We start from the raw sequence: 20,005 nt of genomic DNA on the forward strand, positions 1-20,005 counted from the left end.
TGACCCCTGGGAAAAAATAAACAAATAAACACGCACCCGTGATCTGTCTTCTGGCAAAAAAAATGAAATTCCACCTTTTTGTAGATAGGAGCTTGAAATTTTTGCAATAGGGTTTTCTGATACGCTGAATGCGATGGTGTGATTTTCGTTAAGATTCTATGACTTTTAGAGGATGTTTTCCCCCTATTTTCCAAAATAGCGCAAATTTTCTCAGGGTCGTAACTTTTGATGAGGAAGATTAAATTTGATGATACTTATATATTTAAAACCAGCATGAAAATTTGATTTCTTTGGTGGATCTTTTAGTATCAAAATTCCATTTTTTAGAGTTTTGTTTACTATCGAGCCGGGTCGCTCCTTACTACTGTTCGTTACCACGAACCGTTTGATTAAGTAAAATTTGGATTCCAGTTTATAAAATAAAACAAAATAAATCAAACATTAATTATAAGCAAAATTCGAATTTTTAATTTTCAAATAATTTTACTCAGATATACAGATGAAATACAACATGTTTTCCAAATTTCTAATGCCTCCTATTTTCACACAGACTTGGTAGCCATCATTATGACATTGCAATTAACTGACTTTTGACTAAGATTAATTAAACATAACGTATTCCGAATATTTTTCAATATTCAAACTGTTTGATTGAAACTGATAAATTCAATTGGAAATTGGACTTTTAATGATCAACATATAATTCTTCAAAATTTAAATAATTTCTCCTAGACATACACGAATACAACTAGCACTGCTTTCTTAATCTTTCAAGACGTCTAGGTTCTAGAGACAAAATCAACCACCATCAGTACTACCTTTCAATGAACGAATTCCTAAATCAGATTAAAAAAATTTGACGAGATAACACTAGTTACATGTTGCTTTAAGCCTTTCAGTTTATATGAGATTAACTTCAAATTAATTTCCATTTTTCAAAATCTTTTCTTCATTTTGAGTATTTTTCAAAATTCAATTACATCAACTGAAATTGACTATAAAGGTGTAAAATCTCGATAAAGGTCGGAAAAAGCCTAAGACTTTTCTTGGTTGCAGTCAATATCCAGTTTGTACATTTATAAATAATTTTCCCTAAATACACTGGAAGAAAACCACAGTTCCAGCTTTCAGGGGTTTGCTTAACAATCCTCATTACCACACTAGAATTTATTTTATTTTTTGCTCAAATTGAATAAAACTGACGAAATAACACTAATTATATATTTGATTTAAGTCTTATAATTTAAATGAGATTAAATCCAAAATGACTTCCATTTAATTTTTTTTTCATCTGAGTATGTTTCAACTTTCAGTTAGATCAATTGAAACTTATTAAAAAGATATACAAAGGTCATTGCTATAAAGATCATAAAGTCTTTAAAAATATACTAATTACAATCAATACTTATTTTTTAAGCCTTGAAATAATTTTTCCTGGACAGAATAGAAAAACATTTCAAAGTTTTCAGTTCTCAGAGGTATGCTTAACTATTGTCATTACCAAATTACACTTAACCGATTTCTATCTCAGATTTAATAAACCTGAAGAAATGAACCTTTGCCAAATCTTTGCCTCGTAGTTCCTTGGCTTAATTAAGATGAAGACAAAAATTGAATTCCAATTTTCGAAATCATTTTCCCACTTTGAATCTCTTTTCTGTATAATCCCTCAGCTTAAAAAAGAAATCTTTAACGAGAAAATCTTATTTATAAAGCTATTCAGCTCAATATCATAACTGAATTATTGGATTGAGTAGGCTTAGCAGAAATATTAAATAATAAAATGTGAAAATGAAAATCTTCAGTTTTAATACGCCTAACTTAAAAACATGAAAAATTGAAACAAGTAAGCATAAATGGATGTCTAAACATATAGCAAAATAAATTCGACTCTGTGCGAAGTGTAAATTATAATTGTAGTGATATAATTATAAAAATAAAATATTTAACTGAAGCTTTATGTTAAGGAAGACGAATAATATATTACAAATAATTATATTGTCATAGACCAATATAATAGAAGACAAATATTAACTATAAGATATATATCGACTTATTTGACAAGTATCTGAAATAGCAAGGGTTAGAAACGGTTAAGAGAGAGGTTTCCAAATCTTTTAAAAGTCTAACTTGTTTAGGAAGTAAATAAAGTCATAAACCGACAAATCAAACGCAAGAAGTTTAATTTTAATAAATAGAATTATTTAAACTACTCTTATACTAATTATTATTATAATTACTTTACTATTATTATGCTAGAGTATAATATTATTATGATCTATAAGAAAAATTATATGTCTCTGATACCCTAACGTTTGTTCTGAAACTTCAAACAATAGCTTTTAGTACTTTTTCATCAGATTCATCACTTAAGGTTACTTTACGAAAAAGACATTATCAGACAATAAAATTAAAGCGTACTTCCAAAGATCCTCTCTTTGCATTGAAGTGATGAAATTTATAATATACTTCAGTGTTCAGTCTCACTTGACTTATTCAAAAATGACAACCATCACATATGTTACCTTCAATAAACTCGCATAGTATTTCTACATTCATTTCAGCCACCCAATTTTTTTTTGTCATCTGATTTTTATTCAAAGCAGCTATATTCTCCGCGTGGTCAGAGCTGTCCTACCCAAGTGGCTGGCACTCCAGACTTGAAATCTTGCGGTCAAGGGTTCAAGTCCTGGTACCAATGGTTATTTGGTTTCGAACGGGGCTCAAAGGTATGACTCTGTAAGTTCAGCCACAGTAGACACTGCTCTAGCTGGGTATCAGGGGAAATCTGGGGCAAAATCACAGGAAGCGTCAGATAATTTGCCCCCAACCACGTATTGCCCTCCTGGTAAAGGCATTGAATCAGGAGATTTACACCTGCACACCACAGACCTTTGATCTGCAAGCGAAAAAGTTTTTTTTTATCCTCCACGATTATGATTTTTTATGGACCTATCAGAAATGATTGTTCTTTGCTGCTATTTAGCTTTAAAAAATCACACATAGAATGCAGGGTAGTAAGACAACTATCGTTTATATCCACTTAATCACTTTATGTTAATCTTGGGGCTTGTTCTTGCACATGACCGTAGCTAAGAGACTACGAGAAGGAGTGTTTTCCTCACAGAAAACTCACTATCAATTAAAAAATAATTGCCATTCTATAAGAATCCTCAAATATGGTGAAAACATCATTTCTGGGAGGTCAGCACTTTTGATCACCCCACCTCATAGCCGGTTGGCTGCTTCATCTTTGTTAGCAACAGCAACAGGCTCCAGCAGCAATATCGATCCTGGCTGTTGCAATGTTGAGGACCTTCATTCCTTTCATTAGTTATCATTTCTTCTCTTGTCTTCTTCAATTGATTTCTTTCTTTATTCATCTCTTTAGTTCGTACACTGTAAAATATTTCTTAACACCCCTTCCTTATGTTACCACATCTTTTCACTCCTCCTTTACTTGTTCATAATCTTCCTTTACATCAACTTCATGACTTAGGAGATACAAGAATGTTTTTTTCCTACAAATCTTTATTTTGTCTCGTTTGTTCCTTTTTGTCTCCCTATTCTTGTCTTTCTGCCACTTTTATAACATTTATATCGTTATTTCTGTATTATATTCGTTTCATCTAATTACACAGTAAACAATGAACATTGTTGTCAATAATTACAATGTCTCTTTGTATTTGATCATACTACAAGTTTTTTTCTACTACTTTTTTAAGATTTTGATACCACGTAGAAACAAAAAATAATTTCAGGAAGTTTTTCCCCTAAAGATGTATTTACATCATGTTTCTTTGAACTAATATAAGAAAAATCATGATTTAAACATAAATTTTCACCGCTGGTTGTTCTATAAATATTACTCTTTTGTCATTAGCAACTGTTAATTAGATTTTTTTTTATCAGAGCCAAAGTTAAACTATTAAACTAAAAAGTCAGAAATTTTTTTAATTATCATTAAATATTAAAAAGTGATATATAATTACAGTACTACTAAATCAAAATCTTGGACTCTCATTCTGTATTTTTTGTTTTTGGATTTCATAGTGTTTAAATTTGTTCTTCTGTCTCGGATCTAGTTGACTCGTATCCCTCCTCAATATTCTTCATTTGATTTTTTCTTAAATCATCTCTTTATTTATTTCTTTATTCATTTTATTTATTCCCTTTATTCATCTGTCTTGTATCTAGTTGAATCGTATCCCTCCTCAATATTCTTGGTCCTTTTCCTAAAATTAATATATTTTGTCGATATTTCGTCTTTTTTCTTTCTGTCATTATCGCCATTCGGGCCTTTGCACTCTTTGCACTTCCTTTCAAATATCCAGATTTATTAACACTTTTTCATATTTCCCCACATTCTTTTCATTTTTTGACGTTCAAATCTGATTACTGGCACGAAATTTGACTGTGTTGAAACTTCAAAGAAATTTTTGATTTTTCAAAATAAATCATGAAGTAAATTTAGATTTTCTTATTTGTTTGTCCCTAATTAGATGTTAGCACTTAAGAATTTGGACTTCCTAAACCAAATATCCACCCACATGAAAGTCACATCTTGTTTTGGGAAGAAATTGAAGCTTTAGCAGATGTTGCTAGATATTAAAAGCTAAATCTTGCAATGAATTGATTCCATTTTTAATAATTTCTAACTCTTTAGATTTGCTCTTTAGTGACAGATTGCCGAAGACTGTTCATTCCGGCTTTCCATCTAGGGCTAAATGGAAAGACAAATTTAAGGGAAATCAGAACTTCCTGGGAGGGTGTAAAGAGGGAGGCTTTGAATAGATTGGGATTGAGGAGGAGCGTGCGTAGCTGTGTTGGGTTCAGGTGGCTTGGTGCTGTCGTAAGATGCTATTAGTAGTAATAGCAGTAGCAGCTCTTTAAACTGAATTTTAGCAATTCTAAGGCTCTTCTTAAAACATGACGTCAAATTCAGCTTACGTCATGTTCAAACGCTTTATGTTTTGTAATTATTTTATTATGGTGTTTTTTTTTTATTTTACAATATTGTGTCGGGAGCCAAATATTCCTAAAGATGAACGATCTTTGACGTTCTTTTCATTCTTTGACGTTCTGCTCTGATTGCCGGCATATTTACGTTCAATTCTTATTTGACTTATTTAAAACTTCAAAGAAGTCCTTGAAACTGCAAAGAGCATCATCAAATATTTACGTTCAATTCTGATTTGACTTATTTAAAACTTCAAAGAAGTCCTTGATTTTGCAAAGAGCATCATCAAATAAATTTAAATTTTTTAATTTGTTTGTCCCAAATTAGCACTTAATAAATTTTTACTTCCTAACCCAAATATTTACTTCCCACATGAAGACTTTATTTCTATCAAATAGCGACACATCTTGCTTCAACAAAATTTTTCGCAAATGTTGCTATTTGATATTTAATGTTAGATCTAGCAATGAATCGGTCAATTAATTTGCATATCTTCATATTTTGAGCTGAATGTTAAGCCATTGTAACTTTAAACTGCTCTTAAACTGAATAGTAAGCCATTATAAGGCTCTTCTTTAAAACATGACGTGATATCCAAAATGCGGCAGGAGATTAAATCTTGAAATATATTTATTTGTTTTATTTCATAATTATTTGTCCGTCTATAGATTTGAGTTCTGTCAAATCTAATATAGTCAATAGCTACTCATAGCTACTTAATAATTTGCATATCTTCATATTTTTAAGCTGAATATTAAGCCATTGTAACTTTAAACTGTTCTTAAACTGAATTTTCGCTCTTTAAACTGAATATTAAGCCATTACAAGGCTCTACTTTAAAACATGACATCACATGCAAAATGCGGCAGGAGATTAGATCTTGAAATATATTTGCTTGTTTTATTTCATAATTATTTAGCCGTCTATAGATTTTTGAGTTCTGTTAAATCTAAGATAGTCCATAGCTACTCATTCTGCTACCCAAAGACGCCAGCTGACACCGTCATACTTTTTTATGTAGATGAGGCCAAATTTTGTATTTGACCCGAAAGCGGACTCCTATCGGGTTAAACCTTAATCTAAAATTGTAGTTGGCACTTGATTTTTGGCCATTTTTCCTCAAATAAATTAACTAAATTTTAACTATTTTTTGTCTTTTTATATTTTAGCACATTCAAATTTACTTTAAATACAGTTTCCTTTTTTTGGCAGCAAAAGGGGAGAGTGATCGTATCTTCTTTTATTTTTCGATTTTTCATTCTTCCAGCAAAATATAGTTTTCTTAGGGGTTACTGTGGATTCACCACTGATACCAAAAATGAATGGCGCACTTGTACGACGATGGCTATCGTCATTTGGGACAGCCAGTGTTGTCATGTCACAGGAAAACTGGTCATCACTAAGGCAGGCTTCTAAAGTCAAATTGACAATGCCTCTCCGAAAGCTTTGACGATTTCTAGCTAAAGTTGATAGTTGAGGTTCGGAGGAACAATTTTGACTTGGTGAATTGATTAAATGAACTGAATGTGTCCTGCATTCAGCTTCTTGGCCAATTAACCAGTAGGTCAACTTTTCTCCCTTTCCTGTAATTAAGAAAGGGCAATTTCTTACTTCTATACATTTTTTCATTAATTTTAACATTTGCTGAATTATATAACATTTAAGACAGTGAAGGTAAACCCCTCCACAGAGATCATATTGAGATAACAAGTGCTAATATTGATATGTGTTCGATGTTGCAACATCAAAATTATCCTTGCACAGAGGGACTCTCGGACCAACTATTATTCCATATTTATTCTGAATTTTATGGGTAGGTGAGTCATGTCTTAAATAGTAAACAATCATTTAGTAAAAACAAATAGCGTGAAATTTTCATTCTTTTTCTCAGAATACCATTTCATTGACACCTTATAAAAACAGCACTCTTATGTTAGTTTTTACAACATTAAGTTAATATTCAGTTTTTTTTAATTTTGACCATAAACATAAAAAAAGAAGAATTTGGCAATCCTTTTTTTCCAAACTTTTAAAAAAAGAGCCGAAGATGCTCAAACTGTCAGCGAGACCAAAATGTATTGTTATTTTGAAAAGAGTGGGAACTGGTGCTAATGTCGACAAAAAAGACCCTCGACACCATCTAGTGTTTGGCAACGCTTTACATTTTTCTCACTGTATTAATCAGAATGATTAATTTAATTTGTGTAGTTGGTAAAATTTGTGTAGTAATAAGTGTCTAATGTCAATTCCTGATAGAGAAACAATTACACAGCTTGAAAAAATGCCAAGTATCGACAAACACTAGATGGCGTTGATGAGTTTTTCTTTGACGAAACTAGCACTAGTTTCCCCTCTTATAAGTTACTCATACTCTGTGAGCGAGACTTCATAAAATGTAACCCGAGATTGCTGCTTTTATCGAGGAGATATGTTTATGGTTCCAAGACTCCACTATTTTGGAATCGAAAATGAATATTTTGGGTTTTTTATTTTAGCAAAAAACTGATCACAAACAAATACCGGAAGGTTACCGACGTAAAGAATCCTGTACCAAAGATTAGGAGCTGAGCCTTTAAGAATTTTTCACCGGGAAATCAAAAAATTATCAATGCGTAAAATTCAGCCAAAATAGCCTTGATTCTAAGTAAAAAAAAAAAAAGAATAAAAAAAAAATTATAAACGTATTTGTAAAAACAGTTGTTGCGAGAATGAAACCTAAAAGAAATTAAATATACTAATAAATTGGCCAATAAGAAAAGTAAAACCTTTTACTTTAACTATTTTTCTTATTTTACACCTCGTCTTTAATTTTTGGTGTTATTTTCTCCGCCAATTGGTAAATAAATTATGCAAATAAAAATGGCAAGCTGGTAAATTCAACAAATAAAATGCATTTTCTTTAACATGAATTAATATTTCACTTTTAAGTTTTAATTTTTACTGCTCTTCTCTTTTCAAATTGATAATTGAATTTTGTAAGTAAATTACTAACATAAGACGCAAAAGAAATAACATCCATCTCCAGCTTTTATTTCTAAATATCCTTTCTTTCCAGATTGGTAAATTAATTTCGCAAATAAATTGATAGTTTGGTAAATAAAAGAAAAAACGGAAAGTATCCTAACATTAAATAAGAAATAAATTGACTTATAAAAGTCCATAATATTAAGCCATTTAATTAAATTTTTATCTCATAAAAAAAGATTTTGCAGATGTTGCCTAATATTTAAAACTACATCTTGTAATAAATTTAAATAAAAAAACAAGTTTTTTCAACTGAAAGTAAGGAGCAACATTAAAACTTAAAACAAACAGAAATTACTACGTACATGAGGGGAGCTACTCCTCCTCAATATCTCGCTCCTTACGCTAAAGTTTTTTAGTACTTTGAAAAAAAGGTTCTTATTTTTCTAATTAAACGAACTTTGTGCTTCAGGAGTGGTTGTTAAGGAATTGGGACAAAATTAAAAGTTTAACATAAAAAACAAGGTGTTGAGGAGGAGCAAGCCCCCTCATATACGTAATAATTTCTGTCCGTTTTAAGTTTTAATGTTGCTCCTTACTTTCAGTGGAAAAAAACTTGATCGATTTTATTTAATTCCTGATCGTTTTCCTAATTAACACCTGAAAATCTGGTTTCGTCTCTATTGAAAAATCCCTCCTCCCCACGGATATATTCTTTAAACAATTCAATCCTAGTGAAAATTTACCCCCTGACCATTGCCCTTAACATCTCCACCCGTAAAATTCAGTCGGCAAAGAGAAAACAAGATATAAGGAGAATTTCGTGTAGGAACTCTGGCAAATTTCTACAGAAAATTTCACCCTCTGGAAATTTCCCTCCCCATACCCAGCAGAAATCTCCCCCCCCCAAAAAAAATGCGGACTTCCCAATAACAAATAGTATGCGTAAACAATGGGGAAATCTCATAACTTAAAGATATTTACCAAGGGGCTGTAGGGGGTCATGATATTTCCAAAGGCATAGGTATTCGTCCTTCCAGCTATGTTGAATAAGATGACTATCTCAAAATTTTGACCATATGATACTGAGAAGAGGTTGGGTGTGGGGCCTAGTTGCCCTCTCTTTTTGGTCACTTAAAAAGGGCACTAGAAATTTTAATTCCCATTCCACCCTCTTTCGATATTCTAGGACCCCTGGGTTGATACGATCACCCCTAAAAAAAACAAAAAACAAATAAACATGCATCCGTAATATACATAATTCCGCGTTTTGTAGATAGGAGCTTGAAACCTCTATAGTAAAGTTCTTTGATACGCTGAATCTGACGGTGTCATTTTTATTGAGATTCTATGACTTTTAGGGGGTGTTTCCCCCTTTTTCGAAAATCAGGCAAATTTCTTAGGTTCGTAGCTTTGATGTGTAAGACAAAACTTAACGAGACTTGTACATTTGAAATCAGTAACATAAACTAATTATTTTGATATATCTATTGGTATCAAAATTCCCTCTCTTAGAGTTTCGGTTACTATTGAGGCGCGTCACTCCTTACTTAAAGCTCGTTACCACGATCTCTTTGATTGTTTCCTTTTTGATATTTTAATAAGAAATAAAAAATAAATAGTAAAAACATCTCTTTATCAGAATTTAATGAAAATTACAATTATCTTAATATAAGAGTCGAAATAATCCTATTTTAATTAATTTTGCTATTTAATGTACAATATTCGATTTTTACTGGTCCTCCCTTTTCAGATTAGTATATAAATTTGGTAAATAAATTGATAAGTTGGCAGACCCAAGAAAAAAATTAATGCTATTTCAACTCATGTTATTATTTCAAGTCTCATCGTTTATTTCTATTGGTCTTCTCTTTTCATATTGGTAAATAAATTCGGTAAAGAAATTGATAGTTTGGTAAAGACAAGAAACTAAATTAATTTAATTAACTTTATTCATAATTTTTTTTATTAATTCAAGTCTCACCTTTCATTTTTACTGGTCCTCTTCTTTCAAATTGGTATCCTCCTAGTTTGTCCAAAAGTAGTTTACACTCAGAGCTGCAGTGTACTTTCAAGGCTACGAAAAAACAAAGGTGCGTTACATTGAAATAAACAAAGGTGCGTTACATTGAAATCAACAAAGGTGCGTTACATTGAAATAAACAAAGGTGCGTTACATTGAAATAAACAAAGGTGCGTTACATTGAAATAAACAAAGGTGCGTTACATTGAAATAAGCAAAGGTGCGTTACATTGAAATAAACAAAGGTGCGTTACATTGAAATAAACGAAAGTTATTTACATAATAATAACAACATATCAAAATACAAAACCCACTGAAAGTACCAAGGACAGCGAAAGCGAAATCTATTTCTTGGAACTGGTAAAGTGGAAACTCATAAATCGCATTTATCACTTAAAACTAAGAAAAACAGGAATTTCATTAAAAAAAAACTCCATATGCAAGTATTCAGTTTTTGGAAATAGTGGGTGCCAAATAAAAAAAATCATCGTGGGTGAAAAACATTCAAAATGTAGATGTAGATTTTAGATATAGATGTACGATGTAGGTCTCTTAGGGATTAAGTGGATTTTTAACATTAGAATTTTTGGGCAAAAATGGGATGGGATGCTATGGGATGGGAAAAGGTTGCAAGGAAAGCTTACTGGCAATAGGAATTTCTTTGGAGTTGTAAAGAGGAAGGCTATGGTTCGATTGGGATGGATAAGGAGCGTAGGCAGCTGTGTTTGGCCTTGGGGGGTATTATTAGTGAGTTGTTATTAGTAGTATTACTAATAGTAGTAGTATGTGTAAGCAAAGTCATATACAGTTGTACTCTTGTAATTGAGGTAGGATGCCTCAAAAGTATTTTATACTCGATTTATTTAGATTTCCCAAAGACGTTTTGACCGGTTTCCAGTAAAGAATTTCTTATAAAAGTTAAGCCTTAGAATGAATTTGAAATGTTGAAACTAAAACTGAATAATGATTTGAAAATTCATCTTGAATTATAGAATGTTACTCAAAATCAAAACCTTAGACTTTTTGTGGAAAATAACTTCAATGCCATTATTATATTTTTATTTATATATGCTTATTAAGATCAAAAAGACACGAAAAAGGTACGAGAGAAGGATTGCTATTTTTGGGGGGAAGGGAGAAATTAATAAAATTATTTATTCCATAATTTAAATAATAAATGTCCAGAAACTCAGAAAATTCGGTACCATTTTGGGGTGGGGTGGAAGAGGAGACACATAAAATATTTATAGAATGTTAAGAAATTTGATCCTATTTGTACATTTATGTTATCTAAGGGATATATTTTCGGGGGGAGGGGGGAAGCTACCATTCCAAAGATTTAAACAGTGATTTCACAATGAGTGACTCCTATTTTGGTTTCCTCAGGCCAGGATCTGACCATTATTCATCCCTAAGATAAATTATGTATCTCGTTCTCACTCAAAAAATGATACGAGTCCCTAAGCCCTCAGATCTTTTCGTTTCAAAGAATCGAAAAGAATCTTTCTGAAAAGAAGCTTTTCAGAAAGAACATTATTTATTGTTATTCATTGGATTTTGGCAATTGGCAAGCTTTTTGAGTTGGTTTCTTTTTTTGGTTTTTTAATGTTTTTAATTCCGTTTATCTAGATATGATTTTTTGTTGCTTGTGTTCTTTCAGGTTGTTCTTCCAATGTGTGTGTTTTTTATTTTTATTTTGTCTCCACTTTGTTTGTTTTTGTTTTTTTTTTATCTGGCTTTTATCGTTAGCATTTTCACTTAGAAAATTTGAACTCTCTCTCAAAACATTTAAGAACGGAAGCAGTTTTCCTCCCGGAATATTCGCTTTGTTTTATTTTCTATTTTTATTGGCTTTATAAAACCCCATTCTGGGTTTTCTTCTCTTTTATACTCTGCGCAGTTTGAAAACACCATGATTTGAAAGCTGAGGAATAAGACTTACGAACTCCAGTTGACTCCATTCGTGAGGCAGTGTTCACAGTGTCACCAAATAAGCAGTATCTTGGCATTTTAAGTCCGACAACGCCTGCGCAGACAGGACCAGTGTGAATTCCAATACGGAGCATAAGCATATCTGTTGGCCTATGTCTAATTTTGAAATGTTTCACAGCTTGTAGTAAATGCAATGACATACTTGCAATCTCAGCGGCATGTTGCTCGCCATTGCGGACTGGAAGTCCACTTACCTACAAAACAAGAGCATTAATTGACATTAAATTTTTTTTATGTATAATTGACATATAATTTTTGGATATATTTGACATGTAATATTTTGATAAATTTTTATGGTAATAATATGATACTTTACATAACGGGTATATATAACCAATAATATACCATAGGTATGTGAAGCTGTCCACCTGATCAATCTTTTCGTTACCCAACGTCATCTTTTCATCTTTAATTATTTCTAGTCTTAGTGACTTAGTTTCATAAATTCAATTTTCATACCTATTCTTATACACTGAACCCACAAAACCTCCAGAAGTTCATTCATTTTGGTCACACTTTCATCCAGGATGCTCAAATCACTGCATAATCGAAGTCCAAAAAACTTTTACCTCCCCATTTGATTCAGTGTCCTCCCATTGTCTTTGCTGAGCTCCTTAGAACAAAGTCCATTAAAACGATCCACACGAACAGGGAAAGAACGCAACCGTGTTTAACACCTTATTTCAAACGAAGCCAAATACTTACCTTATTTCCTATCTAAGACAGAGCAGTGTTATTCTCGTACATAGCACAAATTACATTAATGTTCTTGTCTGGTATGACATACAAGGATAAGACCTTTGCTAAAGCTCATGTATCTGCTGAATCAAACGCTTGCTCAAAATCTATGAAACCGAGAACTAAAGGTGCTCGATGACTTAAATACTTCTCAATTATTAATCTAACTCTAGTTTCACACAAAGGTTGACACAGGAGCAAAAATCGCCCATCGCCGCAATTTAGTTGCGACTTTGAGCAATTTTAGTTGCTCCGTTGAGTAGCTTTGCAGAGTTGAAAAAATTCAACTTTAATCGGGTAACAAAGCAATTTTTGTACCAATTTTCTGCACGCAATAGAAACATAATGGAAGATACTGATAGTATTATTGAGAAGCTGATAAGGGCTGTTCAGATTAATTCTATAAATACTAATTATGTTATTAATTCTATACTAATATTCTATACTTAATTAATTCTATACTAATTCTATGAAAAGAAAGAAAAAGGTCACTAAAACCCCCTTGCCCTATAAAGAAGATAAAATTTGGACAATAAAAATGTCAGTTTCTCTGACATTTCTCTAGTTTCTCTAGTTTCTTTTGAGTGCAACAAGATATAGAAGCAGAACATCTTCTTGATTCATTCTTCTCAAGTTCTTTAATTTCATTTTTTTTTACGGATAAAAATCGACTGATGCGAAAATCCTTTGTGAACAACAAAACGAAAACTGCCAATTGCCGCGATTGACGAAAATTTCCTATCGCAGCAACTTCTTGTGTGTGAACCTAAGGTAAGAGTGACAATTTGGATGACACATACTATTCTCTTCCTAAAAAGAAACTCTTCATCGCGCAAAACTTTTTCTATCCTTTAAATATCAAACTTTTTGATCTCGAAGTAAAAAAATATCATATTACTAAGTAATTTGTTACCTATAGAAACCAAGGTAATGCCTCTACACGCTAATTACCAAATTCATTCATATCACCTTTATTATAGAGGGACTAAACTAACGTTTTCCTAAAATTGTTAGGTTCTCCTTTATTCAAAAATTATATTTATAATATTCAGTAAATTATCTCCAACTTCCAAACCACCATATTAAAAAAAAAAAACTCATTTACCACATTATCTTCAACTGGAGCCTTGTTGTTTTTGAGTCCCCTATGGTTAATATTCCTCACAAAATAAATCTTCCTTCAAATCCAAAGTCTAACAAAATTTTTCATTTTTTTCTATATCTTTTCTGTAAATTTATCATGGTTTAGCACATTCTCCAAATGTTCTGTATATTTCCTTTTAACTATTTTCTTATCGTTAATTGTTGCTCCATTCCTATCTTTAACGTAAACAAGTCCAAATTGACTACTCCCTTCCACCTTACTAACATGCCAGCTCAATATTTTATTATTATGCCCCCTAGTTGCATCTTCTAGATCCCTGCCAACTTTATCCTTGGCCTCCACTTCACATCTCCTTAGTTGATGTTTTAACGCTCATTCCACTTTTTTTGACATTTATTTTATTTTCATATGATCTGTGACTCGAAAATTTTGCGCAATTCACTCTTGTCAATTAAACTTATAGGCGTTTTCAGAATTATTCCTATCAGTGCTTCTAATTTCCTTCCCTGAGACACAGTGAGCAATTTCATAAACTATTTTCCTAAAATTACTCCATCCATCTCCCACATTGTCAAATTTTAGACTTTCCAATTTCGTATTTTTCCCTGAAACTTTCAACGAGATATCCTTAGCCGGTTTTGGGATATTGCAGATACACCTGAATGAAAACTGGATGCATAAGGTGTCTTTTGATTTAACTCAAAATAAAACTGAACAATGACTGTGATTTCTATCTTGATAGAAATCAGTCATTAGCTGTTCCTAAAATGTAGTATGCTCGTCCTTTTAACAACCTGGATTAACATAGTGTCTTGATTTTGATTAATATCCGCACTAACCCTTTTAATAACCTTGATGTTTGTTTTGATTTAGCTCAATATTCTCCAAAAAATATTCCTAAAAATCAACTTAATAATGTTAGTTGTTTCTGAGATTTTGCGTATACGCCATTTTGAAAACCTGAATATACGTTTTTTCAACAATTACTGAAAGTTTCAACTTGATATCCTTAGCAGTTCTTGAGAAATTGCAGATTAGCCCTTTCGACAGCCTGGATACATGAAGTACCTTTTAGTTCAATTCAACAACCCTTCAACATTCTTTACATTATCATCATACTTAATACCCTCAGCCGATTCTGAGATTTTGCAGATACGCCCTTTTGAAAATATGGATCCATATAGTCTCTTTTTATTTAATTCAGTGTGCCTCTTAACATCCCTTGAAAGTTTCGACTTGATACCCTTTTAGTTTGATTCAGAATTCGCCTTAAGATTTGATCAAAGTTTCAAGTTGATATCCTTAGCTATTCCTCATATGTTGCAGAAACATCTTGTTGAAACCTTGATACTTATAGTGTCTGTTGAGTTAGTTCCATATACCTCTCAATATTCCCTGAAAATTTAAACTCGATACCCTTAGCTGTTGCTAAGATGTGGCAGACACGCCAGTGTGACAAACTGAATGCGCATAGTGTCTTTAGATTTGGTTGAACAGCTTACTGAACATTCCGTGAAAGTTTTAGTTTAAGGTCCTAATTCATTTCTGACATACTCCAGATACACTTTTTTGACAAAATGGATGCAAGTAGTGTCTTTTTATTTATTTCATCATCCCCCTCACAATCCCTGCAATTTTCAGCTTGATAACTTTGACTGTTCCTTATATGTTTTATGCTCCCATTTTTGACAATCTAATGCAGATATCCTCCTCAATATTCTCTGAAAGTTTTAACTTAATATCCTTAGTTGTTCCGTGAATATTAAAACCACCCTCTTTTGACAACCTGGATGCACGTAGTTTCATATTATTAGCTCCAAAATCTCCCTCAACTTTAAATGAAAATTTAAATTAATACCCTTGGTCATTCCTGATATGTTGCAGACACGTCCTTCTCGTCAACAAGGAAGCGCGCAGTATTACATTGTTTATTTCAAAAACCTCCTGAAAATTGATTTAACTACTTCTGCTAGTACTGACAACTCACTGCAACCCCAAGCCACCTGATACCAACACTGCTACGCAGACTCCTCTTCATTCCCAATTTATTCAGAACCTTCCTATTTACACACTCCAAAGAAGTTCCAATTTTCTTTAATTCGTTTTTCACGACCTCCTCCAATTCCATTCGGGGACGACCGTCTTTTCTTTTTGCTCTAAATGGTTAGCCAAAAAGCATAATCTTTGGCAATCTGTCATCCGTAGAAAGTGCCCTGGCCGTCTAAGTCCATCTCTCATTACAGTCCTAGAAAGTAGGATTATTTTTTGTGCATCTTACTGTTTGAAATACGTTCAGTCAGGCGGTACCCAAATAAATTCATTGGTAATTTCCCAGAAAAACATATAACAAATTCTCTCCCATCCTTTTTAGTGCCAACGTTTCAAAATCTTACTTGATCACGGTCATCACTGTAGCTTCAACTATTCTTATCTTCGTTCGCACACTTATTTTCCCATTCTTTCAAACTTTTTTCAACTGGGACAAAACACTCTCGTCGTTGGCTATTCTATTTTTGACATCTTCATTGCGTCCATTATCCTTACTAATAATCCTACCTAGGTAAGCTATATACTTAATCGGTCTTATCGTTACCCAAAATCACCACTTCACTTTCAACAACTTAGTCTTCTCAATATGATTTTCAAACCTATTTTTTACACCCTGAACTTTCTAAACCTCTGAAAGTTCATTCATTTTGTTAAATCTTCATTTAGGGCCCTTGAACTGACATCATAGTCTAAGTCTGGGAGAGTTTTAAATCCTCATTTGATTCCATACTCTCCCGTAATCCTAGCCCAGTTTTTACACAGCCTCCATTTCGTTCGACATCCCCAGAAACTTTCAAATTAATACCGTTAGTCATTCCTGAGATATTGTAGATACGCCCTTTTAAAAACCTGGATGCAAATTGCATGTTTGGCTTAGTTTGACCGCTTCGTCAGCATACCTTACAAATTTCTGCTTAATACCTTAAGCTCTTCGTAAGATATAGCAGATAATCAATATCAAAAACCTTAATATCTTATTATAATAAATACTTAATATCCTTAGCCAATCATATTGCAGATGCGTCCTTTTGAAGACACAGAGGCAGATGGAATATTTGTATTTTGTTAAACATTCCCCTCCAACACTTCCTGAAAATTTAAACTTAACAAGGCATTAACATAGGTTAAATTAACATTGACAACATGGATGTTCAAAGTGTCCTTTGATGTAGTCTAAAATCCCCCACACCATTCCCTGATAGATTCAACTCAATAGTCAAGCTGTTCCTGAAATATTTTAGTTTCACCTTTGCAGATTTAGATGACCATAGCGTCCTTAAATTGAGTTTTAGATCGTCTTCAGCGTCCACTAAAGCCTTTACCTAATACCCTTTACCCTTCTTAAGATACACTTTTTTAGACAACCTGGATGCACATACTGTCTTTAGAGCTAGCTCCATGATCCCCTTGACATTCTATCAAAGTTTCAAATTAACAACCTTAGAGGTGCCAGAGATACTGCAGATCCTCCCTTTTGATATCCTGGATGAACATAATACCTTTTGATTTAGTTCAACACCCCCCCCCCCAGTATTCTATGAAAGTGTCAATTTAACACCCCTTGCCCTTTCTCAGATTTTAGAGATATGCCCTTTTGACATCCTGGATGCACATAGTGTCTATAGAGTTATTTCAACGTTCCCATTGACATTCTATGAAAGTTTCATCTTAACACCCTTAGAGGTGCCAGAGATATTGCAGATCCTCCCTTTTGGTATCCTGGAGGAACATAATACCTTTTGATTTAGTTCAACACCCCCCAAGTATTCTATGAAAGTGTCAATTTAACACCCCTTGCCCTTTCTTAGATTTTAGAGATATGCCCTTTTGACATCCTGGATGCACATAGTGTCTATAGAGTTATTTCAACGTTCTCATTGACATTCTAAGAAAGTTTCATCTTAACACCCTTAGAGGTGCCAGAGATATTGCAGATCCTCCCTTTTGATATCCTGGATGAACATAATACCTTTTGATTTAGTTCAACACCCCCCCCCCAATATTCTATGAAAGTGTCAATTTAACACCCCTTGTCCTTTCTCTGATTTCAGAGATATGCCCTTTTGACAACCTGGATGCACATAGCGTCTAAAAAGTTATTTCAACGTTCCCATTGACATTCTATGAAAGTTTCATCTTAACACCCTTAGAGGTGCCAGAGATATTGCAGATCCTCCCTTTTGGTATCCTGGAGGAACATAATACCTTTTGATTTAGTTCAACACCCCCCAAGTATTCTATGAAAATGTCAGTTTAACACCCTTTTGTCCTTTCTCTGATTTTAGAGATATGCCCTTTTGACAACCTGGATGCACATAGCGTCTAAAAAGTTATTTAAACGTTCCCATTGACATTCTATGAAAGTTTCATCTTAACACCCTTAGAGGTGCCAGATATATTGCGGATCCTCCCTTTTGATATCCTGGATGAACATAATACCTTCTGATTTAGTTTAACACCCCCCCCCCCTCAGTATTGTATGAAAGTGTCAGTTTAACACTCCTTGCCCTTTCTCTGATTTTAGAGATATGCCCTTTTGACAACCTTGATGCACATAGCGTCTAAAAAGTTATTTAAACGTTCCCATTGACATTCTATGAAAGTTTCATCTTAACACCCTTAGAGGTGCCAAATATATTGCAGATCCTCCCTTTTGATATCCTGGATGAACATAATACCTTTTGATTTAGTTCAACACCCCCCCCCAATATTCTATGAAAGTGTCAGTTTAACACCCCTTGTCCTTTCTCTGATTTCAGAGATATGCCCTTTTGACAACCTGGATGCACATAGCGTCTAAAAAGTTATTTCAACGTTCCCATTGACATTCTATGAAAGTTTCATCTTAACACCCTTAGAGGTGCCAGAGATATTGCAGATCCTCCCTTTTGATATCCTGGATGAACATAATACCTTTTGATTTAGTTCAACACCCCCCAAGTATTCTATGAAAGTGTCAATTTAACACCCTTTGCCCTTTCTCAGATTTTAGAGATATGCCCTTTTGACAACCTGGATGCACATAGCGTCTAAAAAGTTATTTAAACGTTCCCATTGACATTCTATGAAAGTTTCATCTTAACACCCTTAGAGGTGCCAGATATATTGCGGATCCTCCCTTTTGATATCCTGGATGAACATAATACCCTCTGATTTAGTTTAACACCCCCCCCCCTCAGTATTGTATGAAAGTGTCAGTTTAACACTCCTTGCCCTTTCTCTGATTTTAGAGATATGCCCTTTTGACAACCTTGATGCACATAGCGTCTAAAAAGTTATTTAAACGTTCCCATTGACATTCTATGAAAGTTTGACCCTTAGAGGTGCCAGATATATTGCGGATCCTCCCTTTTGATATCCTGGATGAACATAATACCTTCAGATTTAGTTTAACACTCCCCCCCCCCCCAGTATTGTATGAAAGTGTCAGTTTAACACCCCTTGCCCTTTCTTAGATTTTAGAAATATGCCCTTTTGACATCCTGAATGCACATAGTGTCTATAGAGTTAAACGTTCCCATTGACATTCTATGAAAGTTTCATCGTAACACCCTTAGAGGTGCCAAATATATTGCAGATCCTCCCTTTTGGTATCCTGGAGGAACATAATACCTTTTGATTTAGTTCAACACCCCCCAAGTATTCTATGAAAGTGTCAATTTAACACCCCTTGCCCTTTCTTAGATTTTAGAAATATGCCCTTTTGACATCCTGGATGCACATAGCGTCTAAAAAGTTATTTAAACGTTCCCATTGACATTCTATGAAAGTTTCATCTTAACACCCTTAGAGGTGCCAAATATATTGCAGATCCTCCCTTTTGATATCCTGGATGAACATAATACCTTTTGATTTAATTCAACACCCCTCACCCAGTATTCTATGAAAGTGTCAGTTTAACACCCTTTGTCCTTTCTCTGATTTTAGAGATATGCCCTTTTGACAACCTGGATGCATATAGTGTCTATAAAGTTTTTTAAACGTTCCCATTGACATTCTATGAAAATTCATCTTAACACCCTTAGAGGTGCCACAGATATTGCAGATCCTCCCTTTTGATATCCTGAATGAACATAATACCTTTTGATTTAGTTCAACACCCCCCCCAGTATTCTATGAAAGTGTCAATTTAATACCCTTTGCCCTTTCTCAGATTTTAGAGATATGCCCTTTT

General features: G+C 33.3%; 1 protein-coding gene across 1 annotated transcript in view; it reads right to left on the reverse strand.

The window, feature by feature from the left end:
* Positions 1-370: 370 nt before the first annotated feature.
* The window catches only part of LOC136040059 (guanylate cyclase 32E-like), a 283,260-nt gene continuing 263,625 nt past the window's right edge, over positions 371-20,005 (reverse strand). The window contains exons 20-22 of the mRNA XM_065724125.1: positions 11,890-12,133; positions 9,909-10,001; positions 371-6,543 (exon numbers count right to left, since the gene is read on the reverse strand). Coding sequence (XP_065580197.1) covers positions 6,146-6,543; positions 9,909-10,001; positions 11,890-12,133 — 735 coding nt within the window. The 3' untranslated portion in view covers positions 371-6,145. The remainder of the gene's footprint in view (positions 6,544-9,908; positions 10,002-11,889; positions 12,134-20,005) is intronic.

This window comes from Artemia franciscana, chromosome 20 (genome assembly GCF_032884065.1).
Source record: "Artemia franciscana chromosome 20, ASM3288406v1, whole genome shotgun sequence".
Classification (NCBI taxonomy): domain Eukaryota; kingdom Metazoa; phylum Arthropoda; class Branchiopoda; order Anostraca; family Artemiidae; genus Artemia; species Artemia franciscana.